General features: G+C 38.1%; 1 protein-coding gene across 9 annotated transcripts in view; it reads left to right on the top strand.

Moving 5' to 3' along the window:
• Positions 1-17,074, top strand: part of Pde1a (phosphodiesterase 1A) — a 305,759-nt gene that overhangs the window by 239,734 nt on the left and 48,951 nt on the right. For all 9 annotated transcript variants that reach the window (XM_023561017.2, XM_023561013.2, XM_013142459.3 and 6 more), the window contains 3 exons: positions 3,817-3,933; positions 4,763-4,903; positions 11,554-11,654. In XM_023561017.2, the coding sequence (XP_023416785.2) occupies positions 3,817-3,933; positions 4,763-4,903; positions 11,554-11,654 (359 nt within the window). The remainder of the gene's footprint in view (positions 1-3,816; positions 3,934-4,762; positions 4,904-11,553; positions 11,655-17,074) is intronic.

Here is a 17,074-nt window from a genome sequence, read left to right as displayed (position 1 = left end):
CCTTCCTCCACACCATTCTGTTTGGGAAAGTAACTCCCAATGTTAGATGGCAGATGTGCTGATGTTGTGGTCTCCCAACATTAGGGAATGAAGTTTGAAGCAAAGGAGAAAGTTAGGGGAGTTTTACTGAAAATAAAGAGAAGAACAATAGCTCCTGGACTTCCAAGAGTGGGTGATTATGAAGGTTCTTTGTTAGGAGTAATTTATACAGCAAGATCACATCTTGGCTACGATGAGGGTCAAACGCCAGGCAGCCTGTAGGATAACACGAATAGCTGCTTACTAATACTCATCCAAATGAAGTGAGTCACGTAGCAGAGGTACATGGAAGAAGTAAGTTGTAGGAAAGAAATGGTCCAGATGTTCTGGTCACCCACCTATGGGTCTAATGTCCATGAAGGACCAACTGGACCACTGGGCCAGATGGTGCTGATGACAGTACAATCTCAGGTTGCTATTTATCTCCGGGGAGGCGTGGAGGCCTGGCTATTGCATCCCCAGCTTGAGCCTTCTATACGGTTCACCTCCAGCCACAGATTGTATGTGGCTTATCGTCTGTGTTGACCTCCTCAAGGACCTGATATCTTTCTGACAGTGTATTAAATTCTAATTCAGTCACCTGTACTCATTCTTGCCACGCTCTGAAAAGTTCTGGTGGTCCTCTTCCGTGAGTGTCTTTGGATGTGATATTCTGGTTGTCTTGATATCCTAAATCAATTCCAAGCATTTCCCTTTTATGGTCATTTTGGCTTTGGGGAACAGCAAGAAATAAGTCGCATGAGGGTCGCTATGGTGAATCAGGTGAAGGAGAACACACAGTCATGTTCCTGCCAGCCTTTCTTCCATAGGATGGAACTGGGTGGCAGCCCCATTCCCTGTATTTCTGATCACATCCCTGAACCCCACTCACAAAAGAGGACTCCTAGAACTGTTTCAGAAAGCAGTGGGAAGGGCTGACGAGTCTGTCTGAAGCCAGGGGTATATTTTGAGGGGGATTAAGGGCAATGTGTCTTTTACTGTAACCAATTTTTTTACTGAAACATTCACCATAGATGCTGATGGCACCTCCTACAAGTTGTTCCAAACTCCGTAGAATTACATGAGGCTTATTTACACTAAGAACTCGATCAGTGAATATACATGCATGTTGGTTTGTATTCATGCCTGTCGATTTTTTTCTTCATGCTTTAAGTGCATCTTGAATTCCATTTTGTGGTGGCACCAGTACTTGTCAGAATAGACACAGAGTATTTTTTTTTTATGTATATACTCGTGTTAGGGAAGAGATCAATGCATTGCAAAACAGATCTTTTGGTGAGTTATGTTTAAATGATAAAACTTCTATGTAAGAAAATGATTAAATTCTTAAACAGGAGAAAAATACTAAATGTAAGATAAAATTATGGACAAAAGAAATGTTTCCTTTTTACCTCTGACTTTTCTTGACACTGCTCAAATCCGAGGTGCAATTGCAGAATTACACATGTGAGAAGTAACTAGAATCAGTGCTCCAAAATAGGAAAATTTGGGGCTCTCTTGTCCTCGTTTTCTATGTCTGGACACATGCATGTTTGTCCAGCTATTATTTCTACAGAATAATTTGTTGGCTCAGCCCCCAAATTTCTTATTTCTTCGGTCTCTTATTTTGGTTGAGGGAATTCAATTTTGTCTCCTGGTCGTTGTGCTGTATTAGCCAAGACTTTAAAGGCTACAAGCAACAGATAGATGATCTTAGGCTGCTTTATTTCTGATTGTTATTTTCCTAATCTAAATTTACATTGCTTTTTTTGTGTTTTAATTTCCTTTTAAATATCCTCTTTACATTTGGCTTTTCTCTGTGGGATATTAAATTTAAATTATTAACTTAAAAAGTATTCATCTTGGATGCTTCTTAGGTTTTTAAAATTACAATAAAAACATAGATATAAGTAAAATCTTGCATTAAAAGATATTAATTAATCCTCTGTTCTTGAGAGATTTTGTCTTTCTTATTATTTCCTCAACAATATGCAAGAAAAATACTTACTTTTATACTCTTCGTTTTAAAAACTTTTGTTTAAAAACCAACTAAAGGTCCATGTGGTATTTCATGCTTGCAGTCCAAGCACCTGAAGAGGCTGAGGCAGGAGGATTACAAATTTAAGCACAACCTGGGAAACTTAGCAAGACCCTATTTCCAAATAGAAAATACAAGTGGCTGGGGATGTAGCCATGGGTTCATTCCTCAGTATGGCAAAACAAACAAAACACAAAAGTCTGAAATTATTTTCACAAAAAATGTGATTTTCTGAAATTCTGTTTCATAAAACACATCAAGTAAGAGTTTGAGGGAGGAAATATCACCAGTGAAGAATAGTTTAGTTTAATAACTTTTTATCTGAAAAAATCCTTGTCTTGTGCTCAGCCTAACAGTACAGAGGCCGCACACAGCGTGGAAGTTCACACATGTGAATCGTTGCCATTCCTGACACTCCCTGAGGGACAGAAACCTAACTGCTTACTCAGGGGGAGCCCCCTAGCTGCAACTTCTGAGCAGGCTTGAGAGAGTTCATGCTCACTCTTGCCTGTTGACTTTGGAAGTTGATAAAAGATTCCTTGGCCTCTTTTGAGCTTTCCTCACAGCAAAAATCCTTTACACGAAACCTCTAGGAAAGATTTTTTAATTTACAAAGAGATTAAGCCAGTGTTTTGGGATCTAATTAGAGCAAATGGAAGGAATTTTACAATGGTCTACAAGTAAACCGAAACATTTCATTGGTGTGTAATTTCAAGTGACTGAAAGTACCTTTTGAGTCTGTTATTTTTATTTTTCAAAGGAAATTGTTTTAAAAGAAATGGTTGAAATACTTTTTATGAGACTTTCAGTTAAGTTTTAGCACATGACAGCTGATATTCATAAGCATGCTAACAAGGCAATTGAACTGTGCCCTGATGGCATAGGCCTGTGATCCCAGCATTCTGAAAGCTGAGGCAGGGGGACTGCAAATCTGAGTTCAGCCTGGGCAATTTAGCAACTCAGCAATATTTTGTCTCAAAAACTAAAAGAAGGGTCTGGCAGTGTCCCATGGTCAATGTAAAGGACCTGGATTTAATCCCCAGTGTGGGTATTGAGGTGGGGATAGGTAAAGGAAACTAATAAGCTCCATTTAACTGCAAAATTAATGTATGACTTTAAAGCAAGCTGTCTGTTTATATTGTTCAATATTAAAGCTGTTGCTTGTAAAAAAAAATGCTGGAACTTCTTTGCTGACAGTTCAATGTTTCCGTCTGAATACTGTGCTTCTTAAGGCATTTTAAAGGCAAAATTATGAAGCATTTGGACACCCCTGCTTCCGGCTGCCCCTGTAAGGGTTCTTTCCCAGAGTACCTGTTCCCTGTGGGTTGGCTTGCTTCCCTACAAACTGCGTGAAACGGCAAAATTACTATCCTCCCTCCTCAAGAGAAGGACCCACTTCCTTTTATCACCCGTAGGTGACCCACCTACCCAGAAATAATAAGATAGCATATATTCTCTCTCTGTCTACTAGTTGTTTCCCAGAAAAGGACAGAATACATGAAGGTTTTAAGCCAAACTACTGACTCGTGCTGAAATTCCAAGCCATTCGACAGTGGCTTGTGTGGGTCTTGCAGCTTACTATACACAATATCCTCACTTGTGCCCCTGTCATATCAGAGCCTGGTAAAATACAGCCTAACATTCTTCAGTGAAATATGACCTGCAGATGGTACAATACCTAATTTTTCAAATAATTTTCCATCAAAAGCTTCGGCACTATATGATATTTCCCCCTAATGTGTTTACTCTTTTTTCTACAGGATGTTGATAAATGGTCTTTTGATGTATTTGCTCTAAATGAAGCAAGTGGAGAACATAGTCTGAAGTTTATGATTTATGAACTGTTTACCAGATACGATCTTATGAACCGCTTCAAGGTCAGAAATGTGGGATGAACATTTAATGTTCTTAAAATTGGTTGCTTGCGTAAAAATGAAAATGCGAATGTTGGGCTTTCATCCATACATTTTAGTATGTTTCTAGTTAGCAGGTCACAGAACAAGGGGGCTGAGGTCATCACGTGGTAGAACCAGTCTCTGTAACACACTGACATTTTGATGTATATGCCTGGAAAGTGGTGGAGCCAGTATATAACAAATACTAGCATTGCCCATATTATTCACAAAATAATCATGTAAAGATTGGAAGCAATGGCAAAGTAATATAATAGATCTCCATTCTTCTTTAAAAAAATAGAACCTATTTTAACAGGTTTTCTTAAACTGAAATTATAGGACTTCTAATTAACTTCATTTGGAACCATCTAAGCAATGGACTTGGCCTATACTTTTGAGTAGTCTGCAGCCTGTAACCTTCATCCTTTCCTCTAAAAGTGGTGTTACTGGACCTAGAAAGGACCAAGAGTGCGCATTGTAGCCCACTTGTATTATGGACAGGATAATTGGACTCCACCAATTGTAGTTGGAAACTTTTACCCCTTTAAGAATGTCTTCTTACCCAACTCTAGAAAATATAAAAATTTAAAGCTTTCAGTTCATTATCCAAGTTAAATACTTGGAGAGTGCAATACTTCTTGGGATCGAAAGCTAATACATTAGTGACAGTTTTCAGAACATCTGCATTCAACTTAAAGAAACCACTGCTGACATCTGACTCTCTTATGTGTCCCACCCCAAATGCCATACTCATGCTGATGTGGTGACACTCTCTTGGGCAAGATGTAATTATAATTATTATTCTCCACAGATTCCTGTTTCTTGCCTAATTGCCTTTGCAGAAGCTTTGGAAGTTGGTTACAGCAAGTACAAAAATCCCTATCACAATTTGATTCATGCAGCTGATGTCACCCAAACCGTGCATTACATAATGCTCCACACGGGTATCATGGTAAGAAATCCTTTGTGACTGAAGTTTGTTAGTTTGGAAACAGCAAATTCTATTCCTCCATGCTCCTGTTGTTTTTTCAGTGTCCATAGAAATATTCTAAGTACTGCTCTTTCAAATTTTGAAGGTTATGTATCATGCATATTTTCTCAAAAAATATTTCGACTTGGTGGGGGAAAAATTCGTAGAGGAATTTTAATCACCACCTCATCCCTGGGACACAATACCCAGCATGCTTAACTGAAAGGACAGAGGTTTATCTTGGCTCAAGTTTTCAATCCATGGTGGGCAGGATCAAATACTGGAATAGCACGGTGGGAAGGGTCTGTCTTGGAGCAAAGCCACTCACATCTTTGTGGCCAGGAGGCAGAGAAGGAAGGGAGGAGCGGGGGAGGAAGGTGTCCTCATTCAGATACACCAGGGGACCCCCCACTTCAGCCTCCTCCACACCCTGAGTGCACACTTAGCTACTGAATTCCCTGAGGGAGGAATCCACTGCCATGATCCATTCACCTTCCAAACACATGACGGGGACACCCCAAGTCTAAACGAGAGCAAGAGGTAAGTGAAAATGTATCATTTCCCGAAACTTAAGCTGTAGAATATTTTATGTGTAGATTCTCTTCCATATGGGAATCTACTGCAGGGAGAAAGGTTACGTGGAGAGAAAGTTTTCAAAATGAAAGTTAGATTGTCTTCCCTTACCCACTGTCACCACTTCACCTCAACATGGGAACTTTCTCTCTTACTTACGTTGTGAATCATAGTTGAGTCCTAATGGGATTTGGGGAAATTATTCATGTGAATTTTTCCAAATGCTTTTTCTTCTTCTTTGCATTGGAATGAATCAGTTCCTCTGTCCTAGAGCGCAGGGTGATTCCCAGAAGATGCAAAAGGAGAGCAGCAGTCTTTTCTTCTGAAAGTGGCAAGCTGAGGACCATTCAAAGGGGTGGGGACCGTGTGAGATCCTCACATCTTAGTGTCTTCTCAATTCCTCCCGCATCATTGTGGGCTGGGTTAGGCAGTGCTGTCAAATGCCTGCAAAAGGAGTCCTTACCAACCTGTGTAAATCACACGGCCTGCCTTTTAGATTTCAGAAGCCAATGCCTTTTTTATTGGCAGCATTTAGATCTAAGTAACTTGAACCCTTTGGGGCCCAGAGATCCTCAGTACTCAGCACTCTGCAGCAGAGACCCTGTTCCTAATCTGCTTCCCAGCAAATGCCTAGGGTCCTTAGCATGGAGTCCTAAAGAGCTAGAAAACATATAACAGGTATATGATTCTCTGAGGTTAGTGTATACCAAAAAATTATTGTCTGCCTGTCCTTTCCACCAAGAAGCCAACTGTGTGTAGCACACAAAACACTCATTTTCTAGGATCTATCCATCAGTGTCTCCTGTGGCAAAGAAAGAAATTATCTATTCCTCACTTTTCATAATCTCCTAAATTTTACAGATCCTTCAGTGTCTTGGACTAAGATATCACATCTGTCCCCAAATTCTAGAACATCTATCGATCAAGAAAACAGAAAAACAGTTTAGGTGTCATGGTGCACGTTGGCAATCCTAACACTTAGGGAGACCAAGGCAACAAAATTGTAAATTCAAGTCCCACCTATTGAGACCCCATCTCAAAGTAAAAATTAAGTAAAAGAAAAAACAAAATGGCTGGGGATGTACTTTAGTGAACGGGCACTCCTGAGTTCAGGGCCTGGTACCAGGAAAAAAAATGTAATTCCTTATTGTCTCTCAAGTGGTTGTGATTAGAAGAGTCCCAACTGGAAAACTCATTTGGGGTCTCTCTTGGGACCAGGACCAGAGCTGGTCATGTGTCCAGGGTGGTCACTCGTGTATCTGGCAGTTGGTACAGTTAATGGCGGGGAGCCAAGCTGGGAATTCAAGATTTTTTTTTGGAATTTTATCGCAACTCCATAGAAATACGCAGCCTAAGACAAAATTATGAATTAATCCTTTTAAAAAGCTGTTAGAGGTCATACATTTCAGCTCCTTTATCTGTTGTTACTGTTCCTACATGTGTGCGTGCATACATAGTGCATGCATCTATAGCTTTGGGGGAGTGACGCTTCACTGTCACAGCTGGCTCTTAAACCCTTTTCCTCACTTCCTTTGGTTTGCGTGGTGTGTTAGTGTGAAGACACAGGGCCTGCCGGCAGCTGCCAGTGCTGTCAGACTGGGGAGCAGCTGTAGTGTCTTCCTGCTTAGATCTGCTAGCTTTTGCCTACGAAGGTCTTGGCCCTGTATTGGAGATGGCAAGGTGATTTTTTATTTCAAGTGTCTGGCATTTCAATTTTCTTGAGTTTTATGGCTTTGAAAAAGTTAACTAAAAAAAAAAATGACACAGTTAAATGTCACTTTACAATGGAAACTGAACTTGATTGGGTTTCCTGAGAACAAGATGAAATGGAAAGCCAGAGCCTACCTCAGTGTAATAAAATATCTGCTTTGTTTTAAAATCAGATGAGAAAACATACGTCATTTCAGATGGGAAAGTAACCAGAATCTTATCATTTTAAAATGTGTTTCTACTCAAACATCTATCTATCTATCTATCTATCTATCTATCTATCTATCTATAGATATATACATATATAAAGATATATTTGGTTTTGTTTGGAAGAAACATAAAGACAGTGAAATAAACTCTGCTATTTTAGCTTCAGAACCTGTGGTCTGAAGGTCTAAAGATGACATGGAAGAGATAAGGTTTGTCATACTTGTAAGTAAATAGAGAAATTCAAATCCATATTGTGATTTTACGCTCAGATTTATATTAGAGATTTGTTGTGGGGCATCATCAGCCATTTTGTCTTCACTGAAAGACTGGAGAATCTGGTTCCTTCCAACTCTAAGAGTGTTGAAGCCATTAGCATTGATCATGTAGCCATTTCAGGGGAAACTCATCAAAAATAAATGTACCTTTCCCTGCTTCAGGAGGACTGGCATGGAAATGGGTTTCTGATCTGATTTTCATTCTTTTGCAAAAATGCATCAGTGGGCTCTTTCCTCCCCCTCAGTTTGGTAGTTAAAAAATAGTCTGGCAATAGACCTTCAGTCTTGTTAGACAAGACAAATGCATTTAGGAGAATAATGACAATTTTACAACAGATGGTATAAAGGAAGGCGAACAAATTCACAAATGTGTTGACTCTTTTGTCAAACTTGCAGCTTGACACTTTGCTGAAATTTGATATTAATCTCCATACATAGAAATGTGTTGGTTCTTGGAACCACCACCCAGTCTTTGGAAAAAGAAAAGGGATCACAAAATTATTTGTTTAGCTAGAACTCTTCAGTCCTTTCTCATCCTTCAGACTTGATGCGTAGACTAGGTTACTTCACTTAGTGTTGGGGTTGATGCTCTGCTATTTTAGGATGGCCTTATCAGTGTGACATTTATGCAGCACTCTGGTAGCAGCCCAGCACTGTCAGGTGACTAATGCATCTTGTCACCTGCAAGATGTTCTGAGAACTGTTGCCAGAAAAAGATAGCAAAGAAGCCACTATCCTTGTTTGTTAATGTCACTAAGGACATCCTTAAGCCTGAGAGCAGACAGTGTAGAGGCAACGGAGCTGGTACAGATGCTGGTACAATTACTGGCCTCCTTCCTCCTTTTGTCATTTGATCAACTTGGATCCCTGCACTATAATGACAGTGATGTACAGAAACTCAATCTATTTGGTAAAGCACAGTGCTTTGTGGAGTGTTGCCGGCTACCTCCAGCCGTCTCTTTAAATATGATGTCATTTCCTGGCCTTGGTCAGAGAACACTTGCATTTGAGGGTTATTGGCAGCTTGTTCTAATGCTCTGAGAGAGAAAGAGAGAAAGAAGACTTGAGATCTATTTCTGAAACTTGTATTTCACTGACTATGCCCAAGAGCAGTTTCCTATACTTGTAATGACTCAGTTTTTCTCTGATCAATCTACAAAAGCATGTGGCACTATGCCTGTATTCTACAAACTATTTGGACATTTTTTTCTTGTAAATGGCTTCTCAAACCACATCATTCAGAAGACGATGAAAAGCCTGATTTTAGGAAACATAGTTTTAAAACTATTCTCCATCAGTTACTAACTCACTACCTCTCTACCTTGGCTCCCTTGTCACTAAAATGAATTAAATACTACCTTATAAAAAAAAGGCCATGTGAAGCCATTAAATATTTTTTGTAATACATTCAACCTAAAACCCAAGATACACAGCTGTTAACAAACAACCTGTTACTAATTATTATGACATACTTTTTAGGCGAATCATGATGAACTATCTTAGCCTATTCAACAAGATAGAAAAAAAAACATTCATAGACCACACTCAGGTATGAAAATTGTCTTAGATTAAACCTCTATTAGCTTTTACTCATTTATGTATCATTAAATTAATTAGACACTTTGCTTTCAAAACCTTAGAAGATTGTGTTTAGTATGATGCCTCTCTTGAGTAACACACACTATTAGGACCCACACAAGGAACAGAAATTTTGGAATAAATTTGAGATTCAATTTCTTCTCTGTCATTAGATAGCTTTGTGGCCATCAGCTTGTTGGTACTTTTCTTTAGAATTCAGTTTTGTTGTCTGCAACATGAAAAATGCTTCCTTTTATATTAGGCAGTTTTTCATTGTTGGGATAAAATATCTGACATACAAAGCTTAAGGGAGAAAATGTCTAACAGACATTATGGCTCATGGCTTCAGAGTTTCAATCCATGCTTAGCTGGCTTTGAGGCACAAACACCATGGCTATTATTTTCCACATTTAGTGCCTTAAACAATGTAAAGCTCACTAAGAACACTGCATGTTCTGTGTGTCACTCTAGGCCAAAGCTTAGGATAGGCATGGGCACAGTCTGTATATTAACCCTAAACTCCTTTTAGAACCCCACAGAGGAATGATCATTAATCCTATGTTGATAGCTGAAAGAGTAAATATCTTCGTTTTCTTGAGGATCAACAAATTTAAAACTAGGATTGTCTGATTCCAGAGTTCCTCTCTACTGCTTCCTACTAGCTCCTTCTCGTGAATAACTGGTGAAATTCAGTTCAGCACACAAATACTAAGTTCCCATGTTACGTGCTAAGTACCATAGTAGGTGCGATGAAGAGGACAATGATCAGTAAGACAGATGTCGCCTCCTTCATTTTTGACTTGTGGAGCTTCAGTGGCTCCTGCCTTCTTATGCAATTCAAATTCTTAAATTCTAATCAAGGTAGACCATTTGCTGCACTCTCCAACAAAACTGCCCTACAGGCAATTCTATTTCAATACAACACAATCCCTCGGTCTCATAGCATATTTGCCTTTCCTATTTAAAATCCCTCTGTCCCCAGCTTTGTACTTAATTACCAGTCTTTATCCTTGTTTCAAAATCCATTTTCACCAAATAGCCCTTCTACCTGCTTTGAACTTGCATCTTTACCCTCTGACCTTTATCAAGTGTGGTACAGTTAATGTGATAGTCTCCTTGTTGTCTTGTGTTAGGTCTTTATTTGTTTCAAATGTATGGAATGAGAGCACTAAGGGCAAGCACCAAGCACCATATTATTTTGAATCCTCCATTCCTTTTCTCAAATACCATCCAGTTGTAGTGTTATCTAATAGTGCTTTTTTTTCTTTTTGGGACAATATCATGGTATATAGTACAGCTTGGCCTTGAACACACTTTATAGCCCAGGATGACCTCAAGTTTGCTAATCCTCCTGCCTCAGCTTCCCAAGTGCTGGGATTACAGGTGTGCACCACCATGCTTGGCAGGATATTCCATGAGAAGGGAAAACCTGTGTAGTGTGTTTGTAACCAGGGGAACCCCTTACCACAGATGCACAGAATATATGTGAACCGTGGCTGGTGCAACTGGGTGAAATAGATCTACTAGATTTTATTTATTTTCTGTTTTAAGTTGTCACAGGTGGCTATCACCTTGGACAGTGCACTGAAAGGGTTGTACAGAATGTGGACAATGAACAAACTATTAAATTATTACTAAGTAAATTTATAATAGTAGAGAAAATTTGGTAAGCTATCCAGTTAGTAATAAACAGATCAGTTAATATATGAAGTAGATAGACCATGTGTGTTACTTCATAATTATTGGGTTTAATGGCACATTGCTATATTTGATATAAATAAAAAATCTGATAAATTCTCAGAAACTCATCTAAATCTTTAAATACACACATGAAATTTTTTCATAAGCAAAGTAAATATTTTCAAATTTTAGTTAGAAAAATTTCTCATAGTAGGGCCTTTTACAATGATCTAAACATATATTTTAACCTTGAGTGATCTATATGTCAAAAATTAATGAACTATAATTGACTTCATAAGAATTCAGACTGGTAAGGCTGTGAATTTAACATTAAATCAGCTAATCTTTTAAACCATAGAAAATTACTCGTTTTTCAACTAGTGAGACTAATTATATTTTGAATTTTAAATGAAGTTTTAAGCCATGAAGTAATCACTGACCTCATGAGACACGTATTATGTATAATAAATGGAGGTGAAAGGGAAGAAAATTTAAAAGGACTGTAATTGCATACGATCACTTACACTGAAATCACTGAGAATGTTTTGTATAATTGAAGATGGCCTCTGCCGCATAAACATGATGAATCTTCCTTTAATTTATCAGCACTGGCTCACTGAACTGGAAATTTTAGCAATGGTCTTTGCTGCTGCCATTCATGATTACGAGCATACAGGGACCACAAACAACTTCCATATTCAGACAAGGTAAGTTTTATCAGTGTTAATATTTATTTTATGTTAAATCTGAAAATTTGTTCTCCTGCATAGAATGCCAAGAGAAATTTCTTTTAAAAATAAAGTTTTGAATAAGCTAGTTTTAACAGATTTTTAGCAAAAAGTTTTGAAGCTATAGCCATTTGAATCAATCAACTAATTTTTATGAAACATATATATTTTACAGTATAGGTAGCAACTTTAGGGACATAAAATAGGAAAAATTCTGTCTCCCTAGAACTTATATTAATGAACCAGCACACGAGTCAAATTGTATTCGCTAAGTCAGGTTTTTACAATATATTGTTTATAGCTTTGGCTTCCCATTTGAAGAAAAATATTGAAATCAAAAAAATGTAATTTCCAGACTAGTATAAAATACTATATAGTTGAAAAATGAGATCCCTTTGTGTGTAATGGCAGTTATTTGAATCAAAAGAGTAATGTTGCCTATATATTAATTTTAGGGATGCCAACACAAACTATCATAGACTGGGTAGTTTAAACAGTCTGTATTTTCTCACAGTTCTGGAGGCTGGGCATCTAAGACCGATTTGTCAGATAAGGTTTCTTCTGAGACCTCTCTCCCTAACTTGCGCCTTTTTGCTGTGCCCTCACCTGGTCTTTTCCCTGTGCACACACCCCTGGTGTCTTCTCTTTCTATAATGATATCAGTCATATTGGATTTGAGCCTTATCCTTATATTACATCAATTAACTCTGAGTATATCTTTGAGGATCGTGTTAGTCACATTTTCATCCCTGGGACAAAATACCAGATACTTGTAACTTAAAGAAAAACGATTATTTTAGCTCATGGATTCAGTCTGTGGTTGGCTGGATCCAAGGTGGACATAGATTAGTAAAAGGACCTGGTGCAGAAAATCTCCTCACTCCATGGAAACTGGAAAACAGAGGGAAGGGGGGATCTGGAGACAGTAACACACACTTCCAGGTTAAGCCTGATTGACCCATCTATGATCAGGGCCCACTTCTAACTGCACTTTCAACAGTGAGTTAATCCACTGCCGAGCAAAGGACCCTCATGATTGAGTCACCTTCCAAACGATCTCATCTCTGAGGGGGTATTTTAGTTCTAAAACATAACCTTCTATGCCTAGACCCTAAATGATCCATGTTCATCTTATTTTGTAAAATCTACTTAGTCCATTTCGAAGAGTTGCTAAAGTTGTAACTTCAGCTTCACTGAAATAGTTCAAATCCAAAGTCTCTTCCGAGATACAAGGCAAACTCTAGGCTATGAGCCTCCTGTGAAAATCAAATAAAGGGTAAGGGCTGGGGATGTAGCTCAATGGCACTGCACCTGCCTGGCAAATACAAACACAAGGCCCCGAGTTTGATTACTGGTACCAAAATAATAATAACAATAATAAGAATAATAATAAATTCTCAGAAAAAAAATTAAATGTTTCCAACTTTCAATGGCATAAGGTAAATATTCTCATTCTAACAAGCAGGAAGGGAGCATGGAAAGAAACTGGATCCAAGCAAATTACGGTGAGACATGTGCTCCCCAGCACTGCCCTTCCCCTTTGGCCTTCCTGGTTGCAGCCACGTGTCCTCTGTCTCGGGCTGACTCTGCTTACTTGCTTCAGCTTTTCTCCCCGGATGTGTCACTTCCTTGGCATCTCTGACTTCCTGGGGTCTCCATATACTATAGCTTCACTCTTACAGATTCATACATTGCCCTATGGGGACATTGCCTGGCTTCCCAGCCTTTTCGTTAAAATCTAGTGGAACCTTCCAACTGTGGTGGTCTGTGTGCCTGAAAAATTATAGCACCATGTCATCAAGGTCTGCCACCAGCTCACGCAGTTACCTGGCCTTCTTGGGCTATGACTGCAGTCCCTCTAAGAGCGTGCATGGCTACATTCTGTGAAACACGTCCCTAGAAAGTTCTGAGTGAGGGCTCTCTTGAGGCTCTCTCCTGTAAGCAAAGTTTTCAAAGTTTATCTTTCTATACCCTTGAGCCTTTACTCTTCTGCTAAATCAATTAGTCCACCACTTTTAAATTCAACTTCACACAAAGTCTTAAAACATGAACAAAATGTAGGCAAACATTTGTGCCAGAAGTGCGTGGCCGTGAGTCCAGTTTCCACTGGATTCCTCATTCCCAACGGGAACTTCATAAGCTTCCCCTTTACTGTCCATATTCTGAGGAACTGCAACCAGGATCACACATTAAGCTCAGGTTACAACATTCTAGAATTTCTCTCACCAGCATCCCCAAATCTTTCCAAACTCCTCTAACAAGCCACGTGGTTAGGAACAGTCACAGCTGTAATCCTACTGCAGCCACTAGCATTCTGTATTCATCACTTTCCAAACACTAGCACAAAATACCCTGGAGTTTAAAGGAGAAGAGATTTATTTTAATTCCTAGTTTTCAGAGGATTCCTTTCAGAGCGGCAATAGCACAGTGGATGGGTCTAGAATAGGAAAATGGCTCAGCTCAGGATAGCCAGGAAACAGAGAAAGAAGAGAAGAGCCTTAGGCAAGAATACACCCTTCCATGTGATGCCGAGTGAGTCACCTCCCCAAAGGCCTGCTCACTAATAGGATATTCAGAGATTAACTTGGCAATACAGAATCAATCCACTAATGAGCATTGCTCCCCGTAGTTTAATCACCTTTCCAAAGGCCCACCTCTGTGTGAGGGAGATGTTGGGAAGACTTTTGGTTTGAACCATAGCAAGGTCTCCATTTTCACATAGAGTCACATCAGTGGTTGAGACTTGGATGTATGATTTTTTGCAGAGACATAGTTCAGTCTATATCAGAAAGGCCCTCTGATCTTGTTCTAGTTAGGCAGCTAGACCTCATGGTCCAAGAGGTAGATTTCAGTCTAGAACCCTCAGGGTTTAGTTTTTGTTTATAGATTCTATGGCTTTCACAGATGTGCAATGGTGTTTATCCCTTACTGTAATACCCTAACGATACGTAGTTTCCCGACCTTAATCATCCCCATGATTCACCAATTTATTATTTGCTTCTGGTGACACTGATCTTTTTAAGACCTTATTGCTTTCCTTTTCAAATTGATTCAATGTAGTTGAAATTATATACTATATGCTTTTTAGGCTAATTTTTAATTTATAGCTATATTTTTGATTCCTTTGTGTTTTTTTCAAGGGTTGATAGCTCATTTTTATTAACGAATACTATTTTTATTAATGGGGTACACTTATTGGAGGAAACCTTGGTTATTTCTAAATTTTGACATTTGTGAAAAAACTTGAAAATAAGTACAACTATGAAAGTTTTATGTGACTGTTTTGTGTTTTTTTTAAATAAATGTACTTCTAACAATTTTCCAGGTATAAAAAGTTATTGCTTTGATGTGTTAATATGGAAAGCATTTGCTAAAATAGTAGATATTTTAGAACTTGAAGTTAACCCTGAGTGACTGAAATCTGTATTATAGGTTGTCTGTACCAAATCTCAGAGGGTAAGTCTTTTAAAAATTCGAAGATCTCTAGAGGTAAAGTGAGCTCTTTGTACGCACAGTAGGTGATGCAGTGTGAGGCCTGAGAAACCAAGAAAGGACACACACTCAAACCTGCTACTGATAACTCTGCTCCCAGCACCGGAGACAGACAGAGAATCCAGCCTTCTGCAGTGAAAATGGGATGGGTTTATACATCATAGGTCCTGATGGAGACAGAGAAAGAGTTGAAATTCAAACAGTGAAATATTGGGGAAGACATCTTCTCTTTTCCTGGAGGAAAGGAATACCAAGTTTGTCAGAGAGACATAAAATGAAAAGAAAAATGCCTTGGAAAAGAAAGCTATCTTGCTGTGGTTGAATCTGAAGGAACTGTTTGAACAGCCGGGATATTACTCACCTACATGTATTTACAAAGTATAAGGAGTTCTGCTGCTTTTATCTGTGATAACCATAAAAAGAAAAGAAGACCATGTTTATCATTTTTATTTACCAAATCATCTTTACATACATCGAATCCCTGATGGTTTTAATGAAAACAAGTCATTATCTGGGATCTGTATAGGACAACAGTGTTTCTATTTGGAGAAGAAAGCAAGTGATTTATTAACAAGGGACTTCTTAAGACGTGGTGTTAGAGTATCACTTTCTTTCTTTACTAATCATCTACAATTGGATGTAGAGTCCTGATTTACTGGTGTTTTAATTTATGGATAAGGAGATGGAAGATGAGGATGAGATGGAGGAAAAAGAAAAGAAGGAAGAGGAGAGGATGAGGAAAAATATAAATCTTTCCTGATTTTTTATTAAGAAACTACATAAAAATAAAAGCGAAGTTTTGTATTTTACATATTCTCTTATACATTGTCTAATTCCTTTAATGGATTAATTCTACACAAATTTGAAAGTGAATACAAGCATTTTAATGCCCAAAGTACAGCAATCTGTTTCTAAAACCCTAGTACCGTCACATTATATAGAAAGAGAAATAAGGTCACATGTCACTGATTTCAATAATTCTATTGTATTTTGTATTACTTAGATTTACAGTGCTTTTCTAATATGGAAATTCATTTAGTGTATGATGCAAAATGACTGAAAAGTAACTTAGAACATAGAGCAAGGCTTGAGGTGAGTTCAATACCGATATTTTAATGCATACAATCTTTGAAAGTGTAAATAAATGGAAATAATTTCCTCTTTGCGGAAAAAAAAAGTGCCGAGCTGCATGTTACCATGGATACTGGATGCTGCTGAGTTTTGTTCTTTTCCTCATCCCTGTTCAACTTGTGAGACAAAACCACACATTTTGCTACACTTGAATCTGGTTCAACACATCTTTGTTATTTCTGAATGCAAAGATAGAGATACACACTTGGAATTGCTCTGATATAAACATGGTAAAGCCGGATTGGGTCCATGTGATACAAAGGAAAGTATCAGAAAATTAGTTTTTCTTATAGTATCAGAAAATTTTGGAAAACACACATGGCATGGCCTTTTATTCAGGAAAGAGATCTATTTAATTGTCCCTTAAACAAGGATTACATCTATAAACTTTCCTGATTCATTTTTTTCTATATTGAGCTATGATTAGCAGTTCAAGGTTTTCAGATCTTAACTGAGTATACTGAAATTTTTAAAAACTACACTGTAGATATGCATGTAAATACACGTCTTTTCATCTTTATCACAGTGTTGGAAAAAAGACAAAAATTATTTTAGTGCCTAATTTATTATTTCTTATGTTGATAAATAATAAATCTTGGTTTATCTGGTAAACTCAGTTACAGATCTTGAATAGAATGCTTGCAGCAATGCCGTCTTTCTTTAGCTGTTTTATAAAAATACATTTATTTGTGTGTATTTATATAAGGTATATGACATGATATTGTGGGATACATATAGATAGTAAAACAGTTTTGCAATAGTGAAGCATATTAACA

Source organism: Cavia porcellus, unplaced genomic scaffold (assembly GCF_034190915.1).
Source record: "Cavia porcellus strain 051 isolate PalLab524CR breed Dunkin Hartley unplaced genomic scaffold, mCavPor4.1 scaffold_12, whole genome shotgun sequence".
Taxonomy (NCBI): domain Eukaryota; kingdom Metazoa; phylum Chordata; class Mammalia; order Rodentia; family Caviidae; genus Cavia; species Cavia porcellus.
Note: the sequence above shows the minus strand (reverse complement) of the source record. Positions and strands in the feature narration are given on the sequence as shown.